The 26,008-nt window shown below is 50.5% G+C and overlaps 2 protein-coding genes across 6 annotated transcripts in view; one reads left to right on the forward strand and one right to left on the reverse strand.

Annotated features, from left to right (window-relative positions):
• Positions 1-11,549, reverse strand: part of LOC106831998 (uncharacterized) — a 104,021-nt gene extending 92,472 nt beyond the window's left edge. Inside the window, exon 1 of the mRNA XM_070496095.1 lies at positions 8,463-11,549. The gene's annotated coding sequence lies outside the window, so the exon portion shown is untranslated. The remainder of the gene's footprint in view (positions 1-8,462) is intronic.
• NR2F2 (nuclear receptor subfamily 2 group F member 2) lies at positions 5,734-19,663 on the forward strand. Of its 5 annotated transcripts, none has more exons than XM_014842502.3 (3): positions 5,734-7,616; positions 15,313-15,840; positions 18,533-19,663. In XM_014842502.3, exons 1-3 carry the CDS (start codon positions 7,574-7,576, stop codon positions 18,805-18,807), a joined length of 846 nt encoding a protein of 281 aa, XP_014697988.1. In that variant the 5' UTR covers positions 5,734-7,573; the 3' UTR covers positions 18,808-19,663. The 5 variants fall into 5 exon arrangements, with proteins under 5 accessions (XP_014697988.1, XP_044618455.1, XP_014697989.1 ...); XM_044762520.2 differs by lacking the exon at positions 5,734-7,616 and adding an exon at positions 11,959-13,753; XM_014842503.3 differs by lacking the exon at positions 5,734-7,616 and adding an exon at positions 13,713-13,826.
• Positions 19,664-26,008: the final 6,345 nt, after the last annotated feature.

Here is a 26,008-nt window from a genome sequence, read left to right on the forward strand (position 1 = left end):
ATGAATAAAAATATCTTTTTAACTCTACCCCCTACTGCTTAAATTTCACAATCCTAAAATCTTCCTAATTGTATGTCAATATGGCAACAAAGTACCCACAAGATGAAAATTTGCAACATAACTTTTGGAGCCAACAAATAAGTTATTAACTTACGCTCTGCAAAGAAATAAGGTTGCCTAATTTTTTAACTTCTCCCTGACACGTGAGGTGCTGTGCTCCTGTCAAAAATACCTAGTGTGACACTTTTCACTGAAGTCAATATTCCCATCCTTTTATGTTTTCACTTTTGCTGTAAACAATTTTAAGTGATATTATCTCGATCAATTTACCTCAGTCAAGCACATAATAATCTCTTCGATGAGGTTAATTAATTTATTATCAATTGTAATGGGCAGACAGGAAAAGCACCTTTCTCTATCCTGTATTCAAAATTAAAAGACTAGTGTTAATTTTGTTTAAATGTTACACTTGGTAAACTATCAAGCTGATACTTCTTATGGTCAAGAAGCAGAATATTACGTTAAACAGCCTCATCCAAATTTTGCACAGAAGTCCTGCATTTTTAAGGTGAACCTTCAACGTTTCAAGGGGAGAAATGCAGTTGGTAAATTAATTCATTAAATACATTTGAAATTCATACATAACTTTTTTGTATTATGGCAGTGTGTCTGTCTTTCTCCATCTACTTAATTCTCTAATCTTATGCTTTATATAGAAACTGATTGTTTTTAGCCTTCTAAAAACCAATAGAATGGAAATTAGTCCTTAAATTATTTCTGCCCTTCTGAAATTCACCTGAGTTCATGGCTAAAGAAAATTAAATCAGATAGATCCCCATTGTTGTTCAGTTTATATTTTCGTTAAGTACATTGATGCAACTAATTAACAATACTAATTTATGTGGATATCTGCCTTGCTAACACCTTCACATTTAAATGACTGGCACTTGATACCATTTGATTAATGGTTTTTTTTGACATACCAAAGATGAACTGTCATTTTTAAGATTTCACTATCAGGCTCTTGAGAAAGAGGAAAAAAAAAAAAACAGAATCAGACAATCTCTCCTCATTCTGTCCACTTCTAAATGTCCACATGGCTTTCCATGTCTTTGGAACTTTGTCAGCAGGAGTTGCTCTGCAATCTAATATTAAAAGCATGTATAGCGCCCATCAGACTTGATGTTATGGGTAGCAAGCCTCTTATGCTATCATCTCTAGCTAAGCCTAGTCTCTTTTAATTTTTCAATTCATTGAAAAGTAAGATAAACAGAGTAGCTTATTGCTGAATTTTTAAGTAAATATATTAAGCAAATGATGCTCACCTTTTGTTTAAATGCCCTGCCACAGCTACCAAACTGAAAATTGACAATTTTACTTTGAAGTGTCTTTCGATGATTCTGCAATGCACAATAGCTTTACCATTACTAAGTTGCTTCAGCTTGTATTTCAACAATAGTGATTCCAAGGAGCTCATTCAAAACTCTTTTTTGCACTGCTTTCTGCCAGACCCCCGGCATGTACACATGAGTGACAGTCTCTATCTAGTGCTTGAGTAAATGAACCTTTAATCCATCAAGGAACTTCTAACACCATAAGAATATACACACACCCATGTGCATACACCTTCATGCACATAACTATTATATAACTACCCATTAAAATGCCACCAGGTTTGAAGCCAGCAGAACATATTTTCCTAACCTCATTCATATTTTTTGGCAATAATTTGGCTACTGACAAGATTCTATATTAGCTTTTACTTAAATAAAAGAAAGTAAAACATGTATTGTGTTGGGGGGGTTAAACCCCCTCCCACAATCATCTATTGTTGTATACATGTTAGAAATATCTTTAAAGTGAACTGAGTGGTTAGTTAAATGGAAGAAAATATTTCACTACGTTATGTTTTCTTATTCCCTAAAGTCCATCTCCACAGAGTGAGCTGCCTTCATGGATGAGACTGCTGTCTCCCTGAAAGGAAAGCTGCTTTCATAGGAAGGGTGTGGGTTGGGGAGGACCAGTGAAGGGCAGAGAGCTCTAAAATCCTTGCAACTAGGGTAAATTTACCCTCCCTCCCTCCTTCCCTCCTTCCTTCCTTCCTTCCTTCTCTCCTCCTTCCCTCCTTCCTTCTTTTCTTTCTTCCTTCCTTCCTTCCTTCCTTTTTGCTACAGCCCCTTTGGTATATTAGTGTAGTTAACCTTTGCTCTGGCCAAGACCAGGAAGGGGTTAATGGAGCACCGGCTCCTGACAGCCTCCAGGTCAGCTATGCTCTCGAGCTTCCATCGCAGGAATTAGAGGATTACCGAGGAAGGAATTCGAGGCACCAATCGCCTCACACCTGAATGTATCGCTCCAATCCACTGGGATTCAAATATTTTTTAAAAAAATTTCTCCCTCTGGAAAACGGTTAATTGGGTCTGCAGATATATTTCCTGCTGCACCGAGGAGTCGAGTAGGGCAGGGCAGCCTGAACTGAATTCCTCAAACTGTCAAGAAAATTGAGCAACTGATGGAGAAGGGAAATAAATAAATAAATAAATAATCAATCAATCAGTTTCTTCAGGAACAGCAGATTTTTAGGAAAAGGTCAGGAACGGAAAAAGAGAGGAGAAACGAAAAAGATTCTCCCCTTTCTTCACCTTCTGCCCCTCCTTTCCCCCCGAAATTAGTGCCTTCCTGATTATTTGCAGCTGTTTTGAACCTCAAGGTTTGTTCACAGTAGCGAGCGAGACTCCCGCTTCTAGAAGTGTAAAAGCCATTTTTACGCCAGGACTTCCCTGCTTCAGTTTGGGGAGAAGGTTTTCCTCTCCCTCCCGGGAAACTCCCCCCTCAGCCTTGCTAACTTCAGCAAGCCCTACAAGCCTTCGCACCTCCGCCACGTTAGGCTCCTGCGCCCAGCCTTGGGGCCCCAGACCGATCTCCATCGCTGAAGTGTGGTTTGATAGCCTCAAAGCTGACTTCTCGCCCTGGAGAGAACGGAGAGGTCCTGGGGGCTTCGTTGGTGTATGTTGCCCTGTCCCTGCCTTCTTCGTCGGCCTCAGACTTCCTCCCACCTGCCCAAGAACCCTGAACCTGGAATCCACTCGCCCTGCGGTCCGCAGCGGGTTCTGCCACCCGGCGGCCACCATCGACACAGGGTGGGTGGGAGGAAGAGGCACCTAGCCGGGCTGGGCCGCTGCGTCGTCTTTGAAAACATTAAAGGAGATGAGGGGCCGAGGTTTATCAAGGAGAAAGTTCGGGGATGCTGCAGGTCGCGGCTGGGGGAGAAATGCAACCCATTTGGGCCACACCTTTACTCCAGGCGCCTGCCTGGAGAGATCGCGCTCCAGGAGAACCTGCCGGCGTCCCCGCGCCGGGCCCGGGATCCACTCCGGTGGCCACCTGACCACCGTCACTCGCGGCGTGGAGCCCGTAGCTCCCAAGCCCTCGGCCCCGCGGCGGCCCGCGCAGCTTTCACCCGGCGCCGGCCCCGGGAAGCTGGACCGCGGCGGACTGCCTGCCCCTTGCTGCGCCCTCGCGTCTCCCGTCGAGGAGGGAGGGACGGAGGCCTGCGCCCGGCAGCTCCGCGGCGGTGGTCGGGCCGCCCCCCTCGAGGCTTGCTCCCCCCTCTCGGCATCGCCAAAACCCTGAAAGCCCCGGCCCCCTTCGTCACCCGGGGGGCTTCTAATCACTCCGTATCGATTTCCCTAACTCTTTTCATCCCGTTGAAGACACATCTTAAAACACTCCAGCCCGAAGTGTGCTCTGGGCTTTATCCACACTAATAAAATGATTTACCCTTCTCTCTGCGCTCTCCTCACAGAGGAAAATCGTTCGAGCCCCGGCTATTTGTGTGTGATCAGTAAATATTTAGTGCGGTGACATCCTCAGCTAGGCTTCAGATCGATTCGGGGCCCACCGGGAGGTGCGCACGGTCCGGGCGGGGCCGCACCGAGCCCGCCGAGGGGGCTCCTCCCGCCCTCGCCGCCGGCCGCTGATTTACGGCCTTTGCAACCAGCAAAGGGGGGCGAACGCGCTCCTGGAAAATTGGCTTTTCGACCTTTTTACTTTTGACATTCAGCCACCTCCCCAGGCTCTAATTCTCGCCCCCACCTTCCCCCCGCCCCCGACCACGGGCGCCCTGTGCGCCCCGCGCGCCCTTCCAGCCGCAGTGCGCTGCGCTCGTGCCCGCGCGGCCCGGGGACCACCTGTCACAGCCCTGCGCCGCGACGCGGGGAGGCCCAGGCCCCCGCTCTGGGGGTCGTCACCTTCGGGGCGAGATGCACTCCGCCCGCCCACACCTCAGAGGACGGAGAGGGGGTGGAGAAGCGCAGAGCTGCGTTCGCCGACCCAGGAGCCACTCTCCTCGCTACCTTTTCTCCGACTCTGGATCCTTCCCCTACTTCTGCGGCTGGTCCTCGACGCCCCTGGGGCCGGAAGGCGTCGGGTGGGAACTTTACTTTCCTCGCGGAGAAGCTCTCGTTTCCTTAGAAGCGAAAAAACGCTTAGTTTGGAGCTGCTGGAAAAGGGCCTCCAACCCTGATCTTGGCTGCCAGAGGGCTGCGGCCGCGGCAGTGGCAGTGTCCGTGTCCCCCGGCCCTCCTGGCCTCCCCGGGCGCACACTCTTTATCGCAGGGCCGCGCCCCGGACCCAGACACCAGGCAATGGGCCCGACTGTGAGTGGGGGCACAATACGCTCTCGCCCCCTCCTACAGGACCTGCCACCTCTGACGGCTACATTGTCCAAGTAGGAGGATGTAAGGGATACTAACCGCCCCCCACACCCGCCCTCGGGCTCCACTGCTCTTCAGGGGCGGCCAGGGGCGCGGGCCTGAAAGACTCCAACACTGTCGCCCACCTGTTAGCGGGCCTGCTCCCTTCTCACCTGGGGTCCGGGCCTCTGCAATTCCCCGGGGCCCAGGCAGGAAGGTGAGCGACCTTGCGGGGTCCAAGCACCCCTCCCCAACGTTAGCGCCTTCTCCTTTGTCCCACACATGATTTTCTAAACGGCCTTATCTGCAGACTATATCTTTATACTAATGCATACTTAATTGGTCCGTCTTGACTGTCCGTATAAAACAATTTAATTAGGGTGCTTTCTTGCTTTGGAGAGCAAAGAAAAAAAATCTGCCCAGTGCTTATTGTATTTAGCACCAATACAGGCAGAAAATGTAGCACAAGTTTTTGGTTGAAAGAGCACCTCTGTGCCCATTGAAGGGCGTTGATCCGAAAAGACAGAAAGGACAAGTAAAATCGATTTGAAGCGACCCTCTCTGTCCCTTTCACACCATTCAGAAACTCCATTCCTTCTAAGACAAAGACCAGCGCCTTGGGAATTCTCAGGGAAAAAGAGGACTCCAGTCCCACAAGCCTAGGGCACTTTTAAAAATCCTCAATATTGCACTTAAAACCCGCTGTCGGTTCTGTGTCCCCCGCATGCGGGTTGCACAGACACCCCCTTCGGAAGCGCCAGGCACTATGGTTGACAACCCCCCGCTCCTGCGCCTGCTCGGCCTTCTGGCCAGGCCAGACCAGCCTTTTAGGGTTAGTGCAGCCCTCACCTTTGACCCCCAAGATCAGAGTGGCTGCCACACTACAGAGTGCAGAGCTACAACTCAGGCCAAAGTGAAAACCAAATCAAACCATATATCTCTACTCCCAAACCCAGGGAAATCAGTTCTGGATCCGCTGCCGGAGCCACCTTACCCAATAACCACCTCCACCCTCAACTTTTTTTTCTTCTTTTGCAATGAACTGCCCTAGCCGCCTCTGAAAGCGGGACCTTAAGTTGTTAGGACTGCGTCTCTGGGTGGCGGTGAGTTGTCCTCCATTAGGAACCCGAATGCCAGGTTATCTGACAGGCGCCCAGGCTGGGGAAGGTGGTCATCGATCAGACCTGGCAGGGAAGGGAGGAGAGGGAGGAGGAGAGAGGAGGGCACGGGAGGGGAGGGGAGAGGCTAGGCTGTGATCACCTTCACCTGCCCTGAGCCCAGCCCCCCTGTTCAACTAACCCTCGACCTTCTGCTGGGGTTAAAGGGGGCGGGGGCGAAAGGGAGGGGGGCACCCCTGAGTTACACAAGTGGCCTCCTTCTATAAGAGAATGAGTTCACCACCTCCCCAGAGGAACCTCACCATCCATCCACTCGGTGTAACTGATGAGACAAACCGCAAGGAAAAACTTCTGTAGCCCATATTTATGGTATTAATGAATAGTTAAAAAAAGATTTACACTTCTTATGATCAATATTCTGAGTTATTTCCCTCAAAGTATATAATTACAGTGTCTTCAGAGTTTTCATCATTGTTTGAGGTGGCAAAACCATTTGTAATTTTCATTAGCCAGTAAACATGTAATTAACATTCAGCACTGTGTTTAACTTAATTCCTGTTTAAGACAAGGACAAGAAGCAGCCGAAGAGCGTTAGTTCCATTTGTCAAGTCTGACATACATCTTACCATAACAGTTTCCTAAAATAAAAGATCCGTGTTTCCCCATTATTCTTCTCTTAAAACAAAACAACACAAAAAAACCCATTAGTTAAAACTGTATTAAACTGCGAGAGGCGGCATAGTTTATTTTCAATTTTCGGTAGTTACTGTATTCCTGCTTCCTTTATTCATTTTGGGGGGTGGAGGAAGGGAGGGGGTGAATTAAGCATTCATTATCTGAAGACATGAAATGGGGAACTCCTCCCCCCAAAAGAAATAGGTTTCTTCTTCAGGAAAGTTCTAGAATGGGGACTGGAAAAGGGGGTGCACGAATCTGCAGGGGAGAGGGAAATATCACTTTGGGGGACTTGAGTTAAAAGTAGAAAATGAGGATTCCAACCGATTCCTAGGAAAAATGTTGCCCTCCTGTTTCAAGTTCTATCTTTGAACCAGGGCGAGGGGAGCTTGTCTACCAGTCTGGGAGGCTGCTGCTTTTTCCCCCTCCTCTCCCACCTCTGTTTTTTTCCAACTTGCTTTAGGATTAGCCTCCATCCCTCTCGACCCCAAACAGTGGAATTTGGCTGTGCCTTGGGTCGTCTTGCTTTGCAATATCGCCTACAGTTGTTGGCGGTTTTCTGCTGAGGCTGAGCCGTTTGCTCCAGCCTCCGACTAAACTCATTAAGTTGGGAGATTTTTTTCAATTGGACGGGTGTTTTTAAAGTCTCGTCTTTCCAGCCCCAAACAAGGTGTAACAACGCACTCTTCCTTCTAAGGAATGAGATGAGAGACAAGGATCACTCCAGACATCTCCTACCTACGGTTTGGGGGTTTTTTTCTTAAAGGCGAGGCTTGCATTCCTCAGCAGCTATGTACAAAGCTCCCTGAAAGCTCGTCTCTCTAAAGTTAGTGTGCAGGGTTTTCCAAGGCTGAGAGCGCCTAATACATGGGGAAGCACTTCCTTGAGGTGGAAGATCTCTCCCTTCACCTTTCCTCTTTTTCCCTGCAGGCTAGTGCCTACTTTTTATCAGTTTGCACAATCGCTTAGATAAACATCGAGGAGGAGATTCTCTTTAATTATCAAAGGCACATCTTTTCAGGGGGCCAACAAAGCGTTTATTTCACCCGCCAAACTAAAGGAGAGTTATTCCAGTTTAGAAGGAAGATGCAAGCGGTTTGGGACCTTGAACAAGGCAAATATGGTTTTGGTATGTTTACTTACAGTATTTTTTCTCTCTCTCTCTCCTTTCTCACTTTTCTCCTTGTGCTGTGTGGGGATGGGGATGACTTGGGATTTTTCAAAAAATTGGATTGCTAACGTGTATGAAATGCCTAGGACTGTGGTTTGAGGGGTTCGGGGAAGGGGGGACAGTCAATTCAATGCATTGCCATATTTTATTACATGTGTGCGGTAGGAGAGGTGGTGGAGGGGGGAGAGGGGGAAAATACAATTGCAAAGCTGCCAAAATATGATTAAACCGAAGCGTAAAGACTGCGGTGCCTCCCATCTCCTCGTCCTGTCTCCTCAAACTCATTTCCTTCGATAGAGCAAACTAAAAACCAGTCCTATAAGCGTGTTTTTCCAAGCAATAGACGACTCGGTTTTCTAGCAAAGGAGCTGCTAGGCTCGCACTAAGGATCAGAATTTACTGTTCGATTTGCCTCTGCGCTGCGTTTTGCAACCTTGTGCAACTGACAGCCGGCAGGCGGGGAGGGAGAAAAGCTGTGCCCGGCGCCCTCGGCCGCGGCTCGGGGAGGCGAGCGCTCGGTTAAGCTAGGAGGAGAATCGCAACGAGAAGGGTACTCACCATCGGGCGGGGTGGTGGAGCTGGCGTGCGGATTTCAGGCAAACGTTTACCTTTTTGCTGTCTATTGCAACCGCGTCGGGCTGACTTAAGAAGCAATTCTATGCTCTGTCCAGAACGTTCAAGGAACAGTTCCTCATTTTTAAAAAGCCAGCGAGAGAGACGACAGAGACAGAGAAAGAAAAAGAGAGGAGGGGGTTGAGGGGGACGCACACAAACCCAGTTCAGGGAAAAAAAAAAAAAAATCACCTCTCCGCCAGTGACTCGAGAAATGCAGAGGTGGCGAGATCCGAGTGCGGTCCAACCAAGCCAGAGCCAATTAATTTTAAATCCTGAAGAATTATTCAGATTAAAATGTACAGAAGTTTCATTCTCCTATGCCTACGTGAGCCCAAAGTCGTTTCCCTTTAAGAGCTCCTTTTCTTTTAAAGTTGAATTTTAGGCAGCGAGGACTCTTACACTAGGGGGCAGACAGATACTGTACTTGCTCCAATCTTAAGCAATTTTTTCCCTCCCAGCATATGCTCTGATTTAGCACTGTAAATTTTTCAGAGGACCCAACTCTGACAGCCCCTGGTGATTTTCAAAGTACCACAAGCCAGTGGTTAAAAATTGCATTGACTTGGAAGTTCAGAGGGACACAATGGAAGCCCCTTTCCCTATTCATGGAGCTCCAGTGTGGTGGAAGAGAAAAACACACACGGACTAGATTGAGGGAAAAGAGGAATTCAATGAATCCTGGTGGACAGAACTGGCTTCTACTGAGTTCAGAGTTAAATTCAGCATTTGCTGGGGTCTGTATTCATATTGTGATTTAATTTGTGAAGAATTACAGCCGTCAGGCCACATTCTGCAAGAAAATCATATTCCTGGGTGGGTTTTCTTTTTTTCCCCCAGAGTAAGACAAATGTTTTTCCAACTTTCTCCAGCCAAATTAAAGCTTGCCATTCATCTCATTAAAATAAATTTACATCTGCAATAAAAGACTGGGCTGCATTTTTAAAAAAATAGTAACAGCATATTGATATTTATCTTTTGGTCTTAGAGCTGTTTTATTCAGGGGAAATGAGCATCTCTAAAGAAGGCATTTTAAAATATTTTCCCCTCTTTTTTCTTCTCAGTCTGCAATTCTCTCTCTTCTTCTATGCAGTAAAATTAACTACAATTTTTACAGGATTTTGTTTCCTTTGTAATAGCATCCCCATTACCAAATGAGTCCTAAAATACATAGCGAAACACCTCTGACTTCATGGCAGCCCTGTGGTCGTGTGCCTAGCAGGCTCCAGTTCTGTTGGAGATGGTTGGGAAATTCTTCATTTTAAATCTGAGGCCATCAGAGCATACTTGAAACAGCAAAAATCTCTAAGTGGACTGGGAAAGTTCTTCCTCCTCAAATTTTCCCACTGCATGTTTGTAAAAGGTGATCTTGCTATGGAGGCTTCTGCACTCAAGAAGCAAGATTAAGATTTCCCTATAATCAATTGTTCTCATCTTCTATTAAATTGAGATGGGAATGCCCATTAGATTTCCTATCTCAACCCCAGCCCCACCACACCTCTGCTGAGTTTGCAGACAATCTACTGACATTTGCAGCATTAGGTAATTCTTCAAATCATAGAGGTTGAAAGAGAGGGAGAAAAAAAAATCTTCACTGAAAATGATTTCTTTTCCATCCTTCTTGTCCTCTTTAGGAGAAAGTAATGTTGTGTCTCTAATCAACCTGAAATTCTCTGCCTAGCTTCGCTCTGTGGCAATCTCATTACACACCAGGTTTATGATAGTTCAGTGTCCACTATAGGTCTTTTTTTTTTACAACTCTCATACATTCCCAGCACCTGCAGCTCTAGTGAAATATGTGATTTCAGCGGAGAAAGGGTAAGGGCTCAGAAGGTTTCAGGAATGAAGCGTCAAGAGGATTTTTCCTTCTCTAAAAACTAGCTCCTATCTGCCTGTATCTTCCCTTAGTTTCTACCTTGTATTCTGCCTGTGTGTGTGAAGAGTGTTAAGTGCAAAACGCAATCTCCGCATGTCAGTTATATGGATGGTTTACTTATTTTTTAAATCCTGCCACTCTTCAATTTTTTGAACTATCGAGGATGCTTTCTTTTGGTTGTTAATTTACTATTTATATGTGTTCACGTTTCCTGAAGCTCAGCATGTTTTGTGTAAAATATTTTAATTGTTCATAAACCTGGTTGGCTTGCCAGTTTACAGTTTTTTCTTGGTGCAAAATGTGTAGGATGGAGTCACAATTTTCTTCTATACATGTGGAATAATCATCATCCACTAACTTGTCATAATCAAACAAAAAGGTTACTGTGTTGAAATAAAGTGTGTTCTGGGGGGGCGATTCTAGGTGTTTGATGTTTAAAACCAAATGTCCTGTACCTCAGAGACACAACTGTGTCGACGATTTTAGCACATGGAGCAAAACGGTAGAGGCTAGAAGCTGTTCTTATTGCAGTGGATCCCTTGAGAGAGAATATGGCTTGTGTGTGGTTCTTGTGAGTTGTACTTGCTATTATTCCCAATTTGGGGCAGAATCTCTGGGTGTATTTTAATGATTGTATGAATGCTTAAAAGGAACTTGAGAAACAATGAAGTCGGTACTCAACTGTTCTATGACCTAGCAGCATAGTCGCTGAAGTCTTTGTCTGTGTACATTGACAAATGTGCATCTGATGCGTGTGCACTTACATATGTGTACAGAGGGTACGCACAAGGGAGGCTGGGAGGCTGCCTCCGCTTGTCCATCAGCGAGCAGAACGGTCTTTTCTGCTCTCACCGCGACTGGGTGTGTGGCAGGACGTTGGCTTGCAAGTTAGCCAAAACTAACGAAAGAGGATAAAGTTGAGGAAAACTGATTTTAATTGCGTCATGACAACGAGATGAAGTCTACTCCTGATTCTCAGCATCCGAGATGCTTTATTCGAGCAATTAAAATGTCAGGCCACATACCTGTGAAATGTTAACTCTACAAGGAAAAGACAGTTACTGAACGGCTTTTCTCCTCTAAAAAAGAAAAAAAAAAAGTGAGCCACCAAACCAAGCAAGTGATCAGAGTTGATTAAGAGAAGGGTCTACCATCACCCGGATTTGACCAAATCATTCGTTTGGAAAACGCCTGCAAGCTCGGTGCGCGGCACCTTCCCATCCCCACCCACTACCCTTCTGCAAAGAAACCGGGCAACTTTTCTCTTTCTCTGGCATTGTGGGCACAAAGATACGCCGGGAGTCCCGGGTGGTGCGCGAGCGGCGGATTCCGTGGCATCGCCAAGTTGCGAGAGGCGAAGTCCTCGATTCCATCCAAAGCCTCTCGCGGAGCCTTTAAGAGGCGTTGTGTGTGCGCGCCGCGCTCCTCTCCCCGCTGGGGCGGAAACCTGGAGTGCGGGGCGCGGAGAGCGCGGGGGCCGCGCGGCCCGGGCCGGCAGGAGCCCATCCCCCGCTCGGCGGCTGCGGCCGCCCCCTCCCCGCCCCCCTCGCCCCCTGCGCGCCCCGCGACACGGCCGCGACGCCGCTCGCGCTAGGACCGGGCTGCGCCCGCGGCCGCCATGGCGGGGCCGCCGCGCTCCGGCCAATGACGGCGAGGGGGCGGCGCGCGCGCGCCTGGCCAGGCCAACCCCGGCTGCTGCCTTATAAGGCGCGCCGTCGCCATGGCAACGTGCGCTAAGTTGCAGCAGTCGTGTCAAAGTTCACTATATAGAGAGCTCAGTGAGCTGATCGCGGAGAAGCCACTTCTGCCAGCCCCGGCGCCTATAAATCGCATTCCCTCCCGCGCCCCCCTTTTTAGCATATTTGATCACTTTGATTCTCTGTTCTTTTCTCTCCGCGGTGTGTGTGTGCGTGCGCGCGTGTGCGTTTTCTTCTCCTCCTCCTCCTCTCCCCGAGTTGCCTCCTTTCTCCGGGTGCCGTGCTGCCTTTTTTCCCCTCTTTCATTCTTTCTCTCCGTCTTTTTCTCCCCCCTCTGCGCACGAAGGATGTGCTTCTAGGTGGTGATCTGCCCTCCTCTCTCTCTTTTATCATTTCTCCCCCGCCGCCGGCGAGTTGACTCTTTCCCTATGTGTGTGAGGCGGCGGCGGCAGCAGCAGCAGCAGCGGCTCCGGCGGCGGCAACAGCGGCAGCAGCGGCTTCAGCGGCGGCGGCGGCGCTAGACGCGGCGGCTCCGGGCCCGACCCGGCGGCTTCGGCGGCGGCTCCGGCGGCGGCGGCGGCACGAGCGGCCCGCAGGGAGCGGCGAGCGGCCTCCATCCGGAGAAAGCGGGCGGCGGCGGCCGGAGCGAGCGAGGCGCGCGCCGGGCGCCCGGGGCAGGCGGCGGCGGCGGCCCAGCGCCAGGACGACGCCGCGCAGCGCCCGACGCGGACCACTTTCATGCTGATTCCCCCGGACCCGGGCAGCGCTCCGGCCACTCCGCGGGCCGCCGGCCTCCGCCCCGGCCTGCCCGGCTCTCTGGGCGCGCCCGCGACCGGCGCCTCCGCTCTCCTAGTCCTCCTGATTTCGATGGCTTTCCTGAATGGCTGACTGTGGGCTGCCCTGGACTTGGCCCCCGGACAGTCGCCTCTCCTCCTCCTCCTCTTCCTCCTCCTCTTCCTCCTCCTCCTCCAACTCCTCGGCACACCAGCTCTGAGAGCGAGAGAGTGAACGAGAGAGGGAGGGAGAGCGAGCGAGCGAGATCTTTGGAGAGATTTTTTTTTTTTTTTTTTTTTTTTGCCTCCTACTTCTGTCTTGAAGCCAGACAATCGACTTGCAGCTCTCCCTCCCCTCCCTCTCTCTCCACGTTCTGCTGCCACTCGCTCTCCCCTGGCCCCATCCCCTCCCCTCCCGGCGGAAAGCCCCCCGAAACCAACAAAGCTGAGCCGAGGGAAACAAACAAAACAAACACACCGGGCCAGACAAGCAATCGACAAAACTTTGCAAAAGCAGAAACAAAAAAGGAAAAACTAACCAACCTCAACCAACCAGCCCCCGAGACACCCGGGGCGCCCTCCCGCGCCCTCTCGCACCCTCGCGCACACAAAAGGCGGCGCCGGAGCCCGAGACCCGGGAGCCGCCGCCGCCCGCAGCCAGGGGAGCAGGAAGTCCGGACGCGGCCCCCATAGATATGGCAATGGTAGTCAGCACGTGGCGCGACCCCCAGGACGAGGTGCCCGGCTCGCAGGGCAGCCAGGCCTCGCAGGCGCCGCCCGTGCCCGGCCCGCCGCCCGGCGCCCCGCACACGCCACAGACGCCCGGCCAAGGGGGCCCGGCCAGCACGCCGGCCCAGACGGCGGCCGGCGGCCAGGGCGGCCCTGGCGGCCCGGGCGGCGACAAGCAGCAGCAGCAGCAGCACATCGAGTGCGTGGTGTGCGGGGACAAGTCGAGCGGCAAGCACTACGGCCAGTTCACGTGCGAGGGCTGCAAGAGCTTCTTCAAGCGCAGTGTGCGGAGGAACCTGAGCTACACGTGCCGCGCCAACCGGAACTGTCCCATCGACCAGCACCACCGCAACCAGTGCCAGTACTGCCGCCTCAAAAAGTGCCTCAAAGTGGGCATGAGACGGGAAGGTATCGGCCTCTCATTTCTTCCCCCTCGCCTGGGGTCCCGGGGCCCTGGGTGCGTTTGGCTAGCCTGCTCTGGGTAAGGACACAGAAGCCCCAAGCTCTTCTCTTCGTATTGCAGCTGCAAGGGGGTTTATACTAGAAGCAAGTTCTGCACTGGAACCCAGACCCCCAAATCCGCATGCTTTGGCCGACTGATTTCCTCCTCTACTCTCTCTTCGGGCTGTTTCCATTTTCTTTGCATTGATTGCAAGTTCATCCGAGTTCGCCTTTCTGCAAGGGATGGGGTGTTGTTGTTGTTGTTGTTTTAAAGCCTGGTTTACTTCTCTCTCTTTCCTCTCAGTTTCTCTCTCTCCTTCTTTTTCCTGCATGTTCAACATATGTCCCTCCTCCCCACCCCTCTCCCCAACCCCCACCCTCTCAAAAAAAAACCAACCTGAGATTGTACTTTTGTACAGGAGGTTCAAATTACAAATGGCAATTTTATGCACTTCGCCGTATTAACGCTGCCGCCCGGGCAGCGCTCATGTGACCCTCCGTGGATTAACATTCTGCTAAAAAAAAAAAATACCTCGGTTTTCTTTTTTCCTTTCACTTTTGAAAGGAGGAGAGCGCGATAGGGAGTAGGGAGAGGGTGGGCGAGGGGCCCTGGGCGGCTGCTTTCGCTCTGCGCGAGTTGGGTCTTTGTGATCGAAAATTCGCCGAGCGCCGCGAGCCGTGCTCGGCCAATGGCGCGCTGGGCGCCGGGCGCGGGCTCCGGGCTGGGGCGAGCGAACGCCGGGGTTTCTTTGTGTTTCTGCGAGAGCGACTCTCCCGGTCCGGCGACACATAACAGCCCCAGCCGGAGCCTCACCGGCTTTCCCCGGCCCTCACGGGCCCTGCCCGGGCTGCGCCGGCGCCGGCCGCCCGCTCCCCGCCTCTCCCCAGCTTCCTCTCGCCTCGGCCGGCCTCTCTCTCCGCCCTCTCTCTCCATCTCCCTCTCCGAGCACACTGATGAGGCTGCGGCCAGACCGCGGCTCTCCGCTCGTCTCGCCGGGGTTCCGCTCCGGGCTGCGGCCGGGGCTGCGGGGCATGGGGGAGAATGGTTCGGGGTGGCCACAGGCCGTCTGGGGTGAACCGTTGTGTCTTTTGCAAAAGCGTCTCACCCTCCCCCCGGACTCGCCCCTCCCGCTCCCTCTCCTCCAATCAATAAGAAATATCAGCTGTTTAGCAGTAAAGAAGAAAGATGCCCCCAGAATGCTACATCCCGCCCACAGTGCCGGGACCCCGAGGCAAGGTGGCCAATTCTGGGGCTTCGGCGGCCCAGCCCCGGGCGGGCCTCGGAGGCAAGTGTGCCGCTCTGGCCGCCAGAGCTTGCCTGGGTGGTGGTTGGAGAGGAGTGCCGCCGGGCTCCCGGTGACTCCCAGGTCTGTGGCCCTGGCGCGCTTGTGAGAGGGGCAGGCCTGGCTGCTCGGCTCGGCGCGGGGTCTGGGTCAGGCGGAGGTCGGGCTGGGGCAGACCCTGCCGGGGGAGCTGGGGAACAAGGCTGGTCATTAACTGTGGAATGTCTCCTTTCCTCCCCGCAGCGGTGCAGAGGGGCAGGATGCCGCCCACCCAGCCGACCCACGGGCAGTTTGCGCTGACCAACGGGGACCCCCTCAACTGCCACTCGTACCTGTCCGGATATATTTCTCTGCTGCTGCGCGCCGAGCCCTATCCCACGTCGCGCTTCGGCAGCCAGTGCATGCAGCCCAACAACATCATGGGCATCGAGAACATTTGCGAACTGGCCGCGCGGATGCTCTTCAGCGCCGTCGAGTGGGCCCGGAACATCCCCTTCTTCCCTGACCTGCAGATCACCGACCAGGTGGCCCTGCTTCGCCTCACCTGGAGCGAGCTGTTCGTGCTGAACGCGGCCCAGTGCTCCATGCCCCTCCACGTCGCCCCGCTCCTGGCCGCCGCCGGCCTACATGCCTCGCCCATGTCCGCCGACCGGGTGGTCGCCTTTATGGACCACATACGGATCTTCCAAGAGCAAGTGGAGAAGCTCAAAGCGCTGCACGTCGACTCCGCCGAGTACAGCTGCCTCAAGGCCATAGTCCTGTTCACCTCAGGTAGGAAGGAGCCCTGCCCAAGCTCATGCCCAAGAGCTCCTAGCCCAGAGTTAGGGCCCAGAGAACTTGAGAGTCCTCAGAGCCAGCTCCACTTTCCCCTTGAAAGGCCAAACTGTTGAGTGCAACTGGAAGTGGGAACTTGGTATAGCTCCTGGGCACCACTAGGCCTGTCCTGGGGAGTGGATAGGAAGGCTGCGATGCAGGAAGGATGCTTCAGACACAGACTCTCCAAATGGGCCAGGGGGAAGCCTCTCAGGCCTGCTGCCCTCCTGCCAGACTGGGATGCATGCTCCTGCTCCCTCCCTTAGCCCAGGCCCTCTGGGCCAGCTGAGCCTGTGGAATCTCCTCTACCGCAGGGCACCCTGGCTGAGCCTCTAGGAGATGCCCCGGGCACTGGAGCAGTCCTGGCATCATCCCTGCAGGGGAAAGTTTGCCCCTTCAGGGGAAAGTTTGCCTGCTAACTCAGTGGGAGTTAGAGCTTCAGGCAATTCCAACTGGAGGGCAGCAATTTTCAAAATCATATTCCTTTAAAAACAGCACAGACTGCCAGGAGAGGGGCAAGAGCTGTCAGGAAGGGGCAGGAGGCAGAAAGGGGCCCCCAGAAGTCTTCAGAATGTCTGCAGGGAGTGGAAGACTACGGCCTCTTGCTTCCTCTGCCCAGGCAAACACTTAAGGCAATTTTCAAACAACTCAAGCAGATGCCAACTTGGACTGGCTGTGAATGTTGCCCGAAATATAAAATCATCATTGACTGCATTATGAAATCTAATTGGTTTGCCTGTAGTTTAACCTGTGTGCGTAAGAGATCTAATATTAATTAACTCTTGAGGCCAAATGATTTTTGAAGGTGTCTGGCTTTCCACTTTGGGCCACACCTGAGCCTTTTGGCTGCCTTCAGGCTGAGTTCAGCATAGCCCAGGTGGCTGGAAATCAGCCCCTCCACATCCTTGTTCTAAGTTGTCAGCTGATCCCTTTGTCATGGCAGAGAGGGAAAAGGGGTCCCAATTTGGAATAACCAACATTTGGATGTTGAGAGGGCTTGGAACCGACTCACCCACTGCAGTATTTCCAGCTTGTAATCAGGACAGTAGGAGAGCTGTGTAGTTCGTGTGGCAGACAAAAAGACCCACAATCCCTTCCTTATTGTTTGAAGGAAACCTGGGGACCCAAGTCATTAGCTGAATCTATTGCAAGTTCTGAGTCCTTAACCCACTGTCTTTGATACATTGCTGCTTTGCACATAAAATCGTCCCACAGCCACCCCAAATTCTGCCTTCCAAAGTCCTTAGGTAATCAATTAAAGGGCAGTGTCTGGGCAAGGAAGAGCTGTATGCAAAGGCTTGGATCTGGATTATTTTTCTCAGGGGACCTGTCATAACTAGAACGTTTGCCTGATGCAAATGTACAGGCATATTCCCCTGCCCCACAGCCACCTTCACTGTCCCACAGCCCCACGCCCAGCCCACCTTCCCAGATGGCGGGGTGCTTGTTAATTTCTTGATATCACTGTTAGCTCTTAGCCTTACCCTTGGTCTTTCAAGGAAAGAAATGCCTGATACTGTCGTAACAGTTTAATTTATTACTATTTGCAAAATGTAGAGGCCTGTGTAGAGAATGCAAATTGCCTCACAAAGAGATAAAGCTTCCTGTTATCTGATTCAGAGGGAGACACAAGGTACCCATGCAGAGGGAAAGAGTCCTGTGCAAACAGATCTTTAAATTCCTGATCACAGACACCTATGCATTCTGTAGACATGCAGAGTCCTAGATACACACATGAGGAGCTTGCATGTGTGTTCTGGCTCTGGGGTGGAGGTGGTGGCAGCTGTTTTTGAAGATCTGTTTTAAGGCTTCACGATATGCATGTGTTAGCCCCAGTCTTGTCTGGGGAGCCCCAAAAGGTCAGGTCACAACCTGCACCGCCTTCAGTGAGAAGCCTCTCATTTCAAAGGCACTTATTGTATTTTCACGTATCCGAAAAAGAAAAGTGTTTTCCTGAAGATAACGGGGAGGGAGGTTCTTCTTAGAGGGACTTGGGTTTAAAAAAATATGTGTAAAGGGGAGTGGGAGAAAAAGAGAGAGAGAAGAAAAGGGGGGAAAAGAAACAGCTCAAATGAACAGAGAGATCACAGTTTGCATGGCTGCCCTTCAATAGGCTAAACTGACAAGATCAGTTTTAAAGGGCCACTTAAATCAGTTTCAAAGACTGGAGAAAAATGAGTCGCCCTCTTTGGGGAGAATCTGAGGCTGGGTCGTGGTCGCCATTGCTGGGGGCTGGGCCAAGTTGTTGCCCACCCCCACTATATAATTATAAGCCAAACTATTATTTACAGAGGAGGAGGGGGAGGAGTACTGGCAGTTTTGGTTTCATCTGTTTGTCTGTTTACTGACTTGAGCCAGATTCACCCAATGCACTTTGCTTGGGCCTCCCAGTGACCAAGCCCAAGGACTGGGACAGTGGAAGCCTGCAGCACACTGGGCTGTGTTTTCTTTTAAAGCAAATACCCCGGGACCATCTCCTGCTCTCCCCGCCCCCCTCCAGGTTTTCAGTACTGAGGCATTTGCTCCAGCTCCGGTTGGGGCAGTTTGACAGAGCACTGTGCACACACCTCATGTGACCCATTTCAAACCTCTTAATCTGATGACTGAATTCTTCTTCTTCTTCTTCTTTTTTTTTTAAACTTTCTTCCAGATGCCTGTGGTCTCTCTGATGTAGCCCATGTGGAAAGCTTGCAGGAAAAGTCCCAGTGTGCTTTGGAAGAATACGTTAGGAGTCAGTACCCGAACCAACCAACGCGATTCGGAAAGCTTTTGCTTCGCCTCCCTTCCCTCCGCACGGTCTCCTCCTCAGTCATAGAGCAATTGTTTTTCGTCCGTTTGGTAGGTAAAACCCCCATCGAAACCCTCATCCGGGATATGTTACTGTCCGGCAGCAGTTTTAACTGGCCGTATATGGCAATTCAATAAATAAATAAATCAAAATAAGAAAGGGGAGTGAAACAGAGAGAAAGAAAAGGCAAAAGACTGGTTTGTTTGCTTAAATTCCTTCTGTTAAGAAAGGATATAAAAGGATGTTACAAGTTTGCTAAAAGAAGAGAGGGGAAGAATTTAATGGACTGTGAATTTCAAAAAAAAAGACTGTCAAATGAACTTTTACAGAATGCATTAAAAAAAAACTCCTGTGTCGGTCAGAACAACTTGCTACTTATCATTTTTGTATAAAAAGGAAATTAGTCTTTTTCTTTTTTTGGTAAATTTTTGAAAAATATTGCTAAAAGTGCATTTAAGGAGATTGGGAGAAAATTAGCAGAATGGAGAAAGTAAGTCTTTTTTTTTTTTTCCAAATTATTAATTGTCCTGTGTCTATGTACCTCTAGCTGTTCTTTTTTGTACTTTTCTGGTTCCAAACCAGTTTATTCTGTGGTTCTATAATAAGTTTTGATATAATCTTGGCTTCTTAAAAACTGTGTATCCTTAAAATATATGTTCTGCAAGAATTAAAACTGAGTCCATGAAAATACCATAGGAAGAGATAAAACTTTAAAAGGCAACTCAAAGATGATGGAAACGCACTTAGAAGTGGTGACCAAAAATTTTAGGTGAAGTTGAGCACTCTAATTTGAGAACTGGAGGAACCACATACAACACTTAACTTCCCCTATCCTGGCCTCCCCCCCCCCAAAAAAAACCCCACCATGACAAACCTAGCTTTTTAAAAATATTTTAAGAAAGAGAATGAACTGTGGAATTTATTGGCAGCCAAGGAATGTGTCCAAGACACATGCTGAGGTTTTGAATAAAAAGTGAACTTTTGTAATTTGAATTGGGTCCCGCTTAGTTCTTGAATTGTTATGAAAATCCTATATCTGTTTGTATATTTGCAAACCCTTTGTATTATAATTGTTGATATTTTCCCTTTTTAAAAAATACCATTGAAATCAGCATGACAAAATAACACTGTTGGCACTTATAGATAACGTGATTGATTCAGTATCTTAGAGTTTACAGTTTGTGTTTTAAAAAAAACTGAAGGTTTTTTTTTAAGTGCAACATTTCTGTATACTGTAAAAGTTATAATAACTGAACTGTTTGGTCGAGTCTTTGTGTGTTATATTCCAAGGAAAATTGAAAGTATTCAGAAATTAAAATATTATTTGATATCTGAAACCTGTTTGGCTGTCCCCACTCACTGTCTTTCCATCAAGGAGAGCCCCTGTGAGCTCTCCCTGAGCCGGGCCTGGGGGCTCTATTTATTTTCTCCCCTCAGTTAGTTTGTTCAAAGGTGGACTAGTGTATTTGCCTGTCTAATTTGGGTGTGTGTGGGGGGGAGCTGAAGTTAATGGTTTATCTATGGTTTAGGAAGTGCCATACTGATACAGTAAACCACCCCCATTCACCTAATCCTCCTTTTAATTAAAAATGGATTTTCCAGGAAAAAAAAAAAGGCCCTTATATTTGTCACACTTAAGTGCCTGCTTAGGGAAGGTATTGTGAAAAGTATTAGAAATCTTGAGATCAGTATCTATTTTATGATCAGAAAAAAATACTGTTTTGTACATTTCTGACAGTTACGCAGAAGACCGTTCAAGCAAGCTAATCACAGCATTGTAAATAGAGGGCAGTTGTTTGCAATGAGTTTTTCCTTAAGTAGGTGTGATCTTTAAAAATATTCTGTGGTTCTCATCTAGCGTGGTTGTTGAGAGGATTTCAAATTCAGTGATATAGCTTCTAGCGCTGAAGGGTCTGTTTTTAATGTATATATGACAACTTGCAGTTGGTCTGCCTTCCCCTCCCCCCTTTACATTCATTCTGTGAGAGCATGACCACAGGTCAAGGGAATCTTTTCCATTGGAGTTATGTACATAGAAACACATCGACATTTTGACATTTCAGATTGTGTAGATACAATCTGTCCTGCTCTTGGGATCCTTTGTCCTTAGAAGCCAAATTAAGAAAAAGAAGAGAGAAAAGAAGGAAGGAACTTTACATGGTGTGCTGATTTGGAAGTAGTAACTATTTTGTTTTGGAGTCTTTTTCCCCCCCTCTTTCTCTTTTCCTGGTTTGGAGGAAGCTCAGTGTGTGGGAGCTTGCAATTTTGTTCTTGTTGAGGCTTTCCAGCATCCCCCCCCCTCATTATGTTGTGGTTTAATTTTAAAAGGGGGTGGGTAGGGGAGGTGAAAGAAAAGGGATCATTTTGTAAAGTGTATTAAACTTTGATACTCAGTTCCAGCCAATACATGTAGACCAGAAAAATCTGTCTGATTTGTGCATTTGAGCAGAGTTCTCCATCTGACCCTCAGCTTCTTTCTGTAGATATATACATATATAAATATAAGTATGTTCTTACGGCAGAATGTCGCTGACCTTTAGGTCGAGGTTTTCTCGGTTGTTGTTTATTTTCTCCTCTTGCAAGTGCTATCCATGTGAGTGTGTGAAGTTTCTCTAATAAGTAAAACACAGGCCCTTTTCCTTGTTTGTTTTGTGTTAGTTTATTGTAAACAGCCATTTGTTGTAAATTATTATTGGCATTAAATTATAATTTATGATTTTCAAAGCAAAAGACAGTCCCTGTTTTATTATGCTTTAAGCATGTGTTCTAGACATTGGAAACCTCTCTCTCCCTCTCTCTAAGTTTCAGCAATGAGCTTGGGGTCTGCGAGGCAGAAAAACAGGACCCAAAATTTTTCAAACGGTTAAAACAAAACCCCTTGTATATGTTTAGAGTGGCCGGAGGAGGATCTGTTTAGAGTCTTGAGTTTGGTTTAAGTTTATTGCATTTAAAGAAAGTTTTTCTTTTCACGCTGAGTTAGAACAAAAGATCTTTGCTGCGACTGAATTGGACAAAAGACGAGGGCTGGGACCCAGCGAGCGCGTTCTGTGTGAAATTGACGAGATCTTTAAAAAAGCTGCTAAACATGGCGACTCTTTCCCTTTAAGTGTCTCTTTTTCCTTGCTGGGTTTTTTTTTTTTTTTTCCATCTGATCTGAGCTCGCTTTATTTCTTTTCCCAACCCCGCTCCCCCTCCTCCTCTTGACGCTCGGGGGTGTGAGAGAACCCAGTTAGACGCGAAATGCAACAATAGTCCGAGGAGAGAGAGGGGCGATCGCTGCTTCTCGCCACTTTCAAACAAACCTGGGGGAAGACGGAGCTGGGGGGGATTCTAGCCTGTTCGCTCGGCTCGCGATCTCCCTGCCTCGGCCTTTCACCATTAGTTCTCTCTGGGCCGCGAGGGGCTGGGGCTCAAAGTTAGCGGGCGAAGTCCGGGGCTGGTTCCGCGGAGACGGCTGGGGTAGCATCCGGCCGGCTGCAGGGACGGGGCCCTCGAGTTGGCAGCGGCTGCGGAAAAGTGCCTGCCCCCCCAGCCCCCGCCCCCACTTACGTGCGGCGGAATTCCGCCAGCGCCCCCGGAAAGTCCGGGGTGCCGGGCGCGCGGAGCTGCACTCTTGGGATGTGCATTAAGCGGCGACCGGCGGAGGGCGGGGGCGGGGGGCGGTCAGGGGGAGCTCGAGCGTGTGAAACTCTGCCTCGAAGCTCGCTTTTGACTTGGTCCTATGAGCTGAGCCAACATGGCGTCTCCCATTGCACCGCGAGCGCCGGGCTGCCAGGCACGGCAGGGCCGGGTAATAGAAAACACATTGGTTACCCAAAAAGAAAAAAAAAGGGGGGGGGTGCTAAAGGCCATTCCATCTGCAGACAGAAAACCCTCTTTTAAACTCTTGCTGGCTAGTGAGTGCGGTCCTCGATTATTCTGTAATTAAAGCAGCAGAATTTGCAGGGAAAATACTGGTAACGCAGCATCCCCTTCTCTCTTCGCCCACCACCCCCCTTATAATCAGGAGAGTTTATTTCATGTCTCCTCTCCCAACAAGAACCAAATCAGAAAAAGCATAAGTCTGTATCCTCAAACGATCTCAAATGTTTGAACGGTATAGGGGGAGGGGGAGAGGCCAGTATTTACAGACCTCGGTCGGGCAGTTCTCGCGCTCATTAAGGCAGGGGCTGCGCCGGGTGTGCGGGGGGTTTGCGCCGCCGCCGGGCCGAGCTGGGGATGGGGGCCGGGCTGCGGACCCGGTCGGACGTGGGCAGAACTTGCTGCCTGCGTGTCAAAGTTATAGGAAAGGTGGCTTTCGGAGCGGAGGGCTGACTGAGGACGCACAGGGGCAGAGGGCTGGTTCTGGGCGGGTGGTCCCAGGCCCTAGAAATGGGCGAGCCTGCGTGGACGGCGCCCCTGACAGGAGCGCGCCTGCAGCGGAGGCTCCCCTTTCTCTTATAGGTTTCAGAGCAGGCGAGGCCGACCATGGGACAGACCTGGCCTCCCAGAGAGGGTCTTCCGAGGGCCTCTGGAGAGGCCGTGGATTGGCCCGGGCCGAGCTCTCAGCAGTCGGGGGAATTGCCCCTTCCGTCCACTTCCAGCCTCAGCCCGGGCCTGGAGACCCCTACCCTCTGCCGCCTGGGAGGGGACTCTGAATTCCCGGCCTCGTCAAGATTTATTGAAGTTGGGTTTAAAAAACGTGCTTCAGATGATTTTTCCCATTTTCTCAGATTTCAAAGGCTCCCTGCAGTGCGGCTGCCTAATTAATGGTGAAATTCAACTAAATCTAATTATGCAGTAATTTTAAAGCAGTTAGTGCTGGGCGTTGGTTTGTAATAGGACCCCAGTTTTTTAAAGTTTGCTTACTGTGTTGGTTTAGGGGAAAGCCATCTTTTGTATGGCAGAGAAAGACGGGGAAATAGTTTTGCTGCGAGAACCAGCCGGCTGAGGACCGCCCCCCCCCATCTCCATCCCCACTTCTATCTCCTTTCCCTTCTCCCTCTCTTTTGCTCTTCCAAGCTCACGCTCAAAAGCTGAGCGAGGTGCTAACCCAGCAAGGAGACCCGGTTGCATAGCCAAAGGGGAAAGGGAGAATTTTTCATAAAGAGACACAAAGAGGCTTGGTATCTGCTCTCCTGGACTTATCTGTAAATGTCCGAAAATAGGGAGGGGACTCTCATCTCCTCTAATAGAGAACAGATTTCCACCCTTAACATCCATTGTCATTAAGGCGAAAAGCTGACTCTTGGAGTTATAAATCTTATCGTCCTTCTGATAACACACTTGTAATAAGTTAGCGTCCTATTCAAAGTGAATTGTAAAACTGCCTCATTTAATATGGCATCTGTGTCATTAAAACTTTTATTTTTTTCCCCCCTCGCGTCTTGCAGGCCTGGCATTCGGGCGAGCGCAGAGGTGCTTATTGGACCTCTGGGGTAGGGCCAAGGGGGAGAAAGGTGTGAGGGATGGGCTGCCGAGATTGAGCCTCTGGATCTTAGTCTGGAGTGAGAGACCCCTGAGGTAGAGAGGGCCTGGGTGGGGGGGAGGCTGTGTCCCCCTTTCCCAACACCCCCCCCCCCAGTGGCCCCCTCGAAATGACGTTCCTTGAAAGAAACATGCTTGTGATTAGCTAAGCAAACACATCTGCTTTCGGAGTTGGGCCTTCGTTAATTAGCTGAACAAAGGGCCGTTTTGCTTTTTACCTTTTGCTAGGGGAGAGTGTTATTTCAGGAGTGTCGCGGGCCCTCCTCTTTTCAATTGCAGCCACGACGTTAATTTTATTGGGATTACTGATGGGAAATGAGGTGGCGCAGGCTTCCGAGAGGAAAAGCTTGATCATTACCCCCTTTGGAACTATATTTTTCCACCCAACCTCCTGCTCGCGAGGAGGGGGCGGGGGGCGAACCGCGCAGCAAGTTCGGAGCAATTGGAATCAGGCTCGCGGTACGCTGATCTCGGGTGACAGAGCGTGTGTTGAAGCTGAACTCTATAATTTGCGCTTCTGTTCCTTTATTAGGCCTGGACAACGAACTAATGAGCTTTGGCCCAGCACAGTGTCACTTGTATTTATTTTCTTATGGCAACTTTGAGATAGCGGAAGTGTTCCTTACCAAGAGCCAGGGAGGCCCGGGAGTCCTGACCGCTGCTGTCCCGGCCCGGGTCGGTGGCCGCATCCCGGGGGAGGGAGGGCGCGCGCAGAACTGACGGAGTCTGGGGACTGGGCCTATAGGCAAGGCCCTGGGGCGCTCAGGAAGGCGTTAGGCCCTTTGGAGGCCCAGGCATTTCTGCAAGCCCAACTCCCTGAGGTTGAGGTCGAGGGGTGCAGGGCAAGCCCAAGCCCAGGGCAGGTCCCCAGGCACGAGATGGTCGGAGGTGCAAGGGTGGCATGGCTCCCTCCTGGCGTTGGGCAGAGAAGGGATCCACAAGCAGAGCGTGTCAGGCCAAGGGACCCTTGGAGCGAGCTGTGCTATCCTGCCCGTGGCCATGGCGCCTGTCTGCTTTGTGCTGAGGGAGGCCTGGCTCCGCTCTCTGGCTAACTGATTTGGGGGTGGGTGCGGCGGAGAGGATGCTCCAAAGGAGCTCTTGGGGTCCTTAAGTGCGGGGGCATCCTTCCCTCTCTCCCTGGTTTGGCTGCTCCAAAGAGTGTCAGTTGGAGAGGCCTGGAATAAAGTAGGGAGTGGGCTGGGGACGGAAAGGGGTCGGCAAAGACAGCACTAACGTCCCTTGTGCCCTGGCAGAGAGAATATGAGCCCCCCACGCGGGGGGAGGGAGGCGGGGTGCAAGGAAAGGGGAAGCCCAGGGAACTGCAGGCGAGCGGGGGACTTCTCCACTCTGCAGCCTGCGACTTCCCGCGGCTCTCGCCTCGCTGTCCGCCAGGCAGCCCTTCCTAATAACGCCCAGGCTCTGTGCCCCCGCCCGCCCTGTCTCTCTTCGCCTCTCCTCGCTTCATCCCTCTGCCTTCCTACCCCCTCCCCACCTCTTCCTTCCTTCCTGCAAATGGGTGTTAACGTGGGTCTTTATGTTCTGTCTATAACTAGGATGTAATCACGCGCCCCATGCCTCTCTCTAAAAGCATTTAATAAATGTCTATTAAAGCGCTACAAATGTAAGATGAATTTAGTGGCGCGGCTGCCTCCCTGAATCCGAACGGTAATGATGGATTTATCAACGGGGATTCGCCTTCAGCACAGCGAGGGAGGTTTACTCAGCAAATATGTCGGCGAGCACCCACCCAAATACAATCATTTGATCCCCTGCGGGCGCTAGCCGCCTCACCCCTTCCGTCGCCCGCCTGGCGAGCCAGGGACGCCCAGGGCCAGCGCCGAGCGGAGCCCGGAGGATCAGAGGGGTGCCGCG

The sequence above is a fragment of the Equus asinus genome, chromosome 2 (assembly GCF_041296235.1).
Source record: "Equus asinus isolate D_3611 breed Donkey chromosome 2, EquAss-T2T_v2, whole genome shotgun sequence".
In the NCBI taxonomy this organism is placed as follows: Eukaryota; Metazoa; Chordata; class Mammalia; order Perissodactyla; family Equidae; genus Equus; species Equus asinus.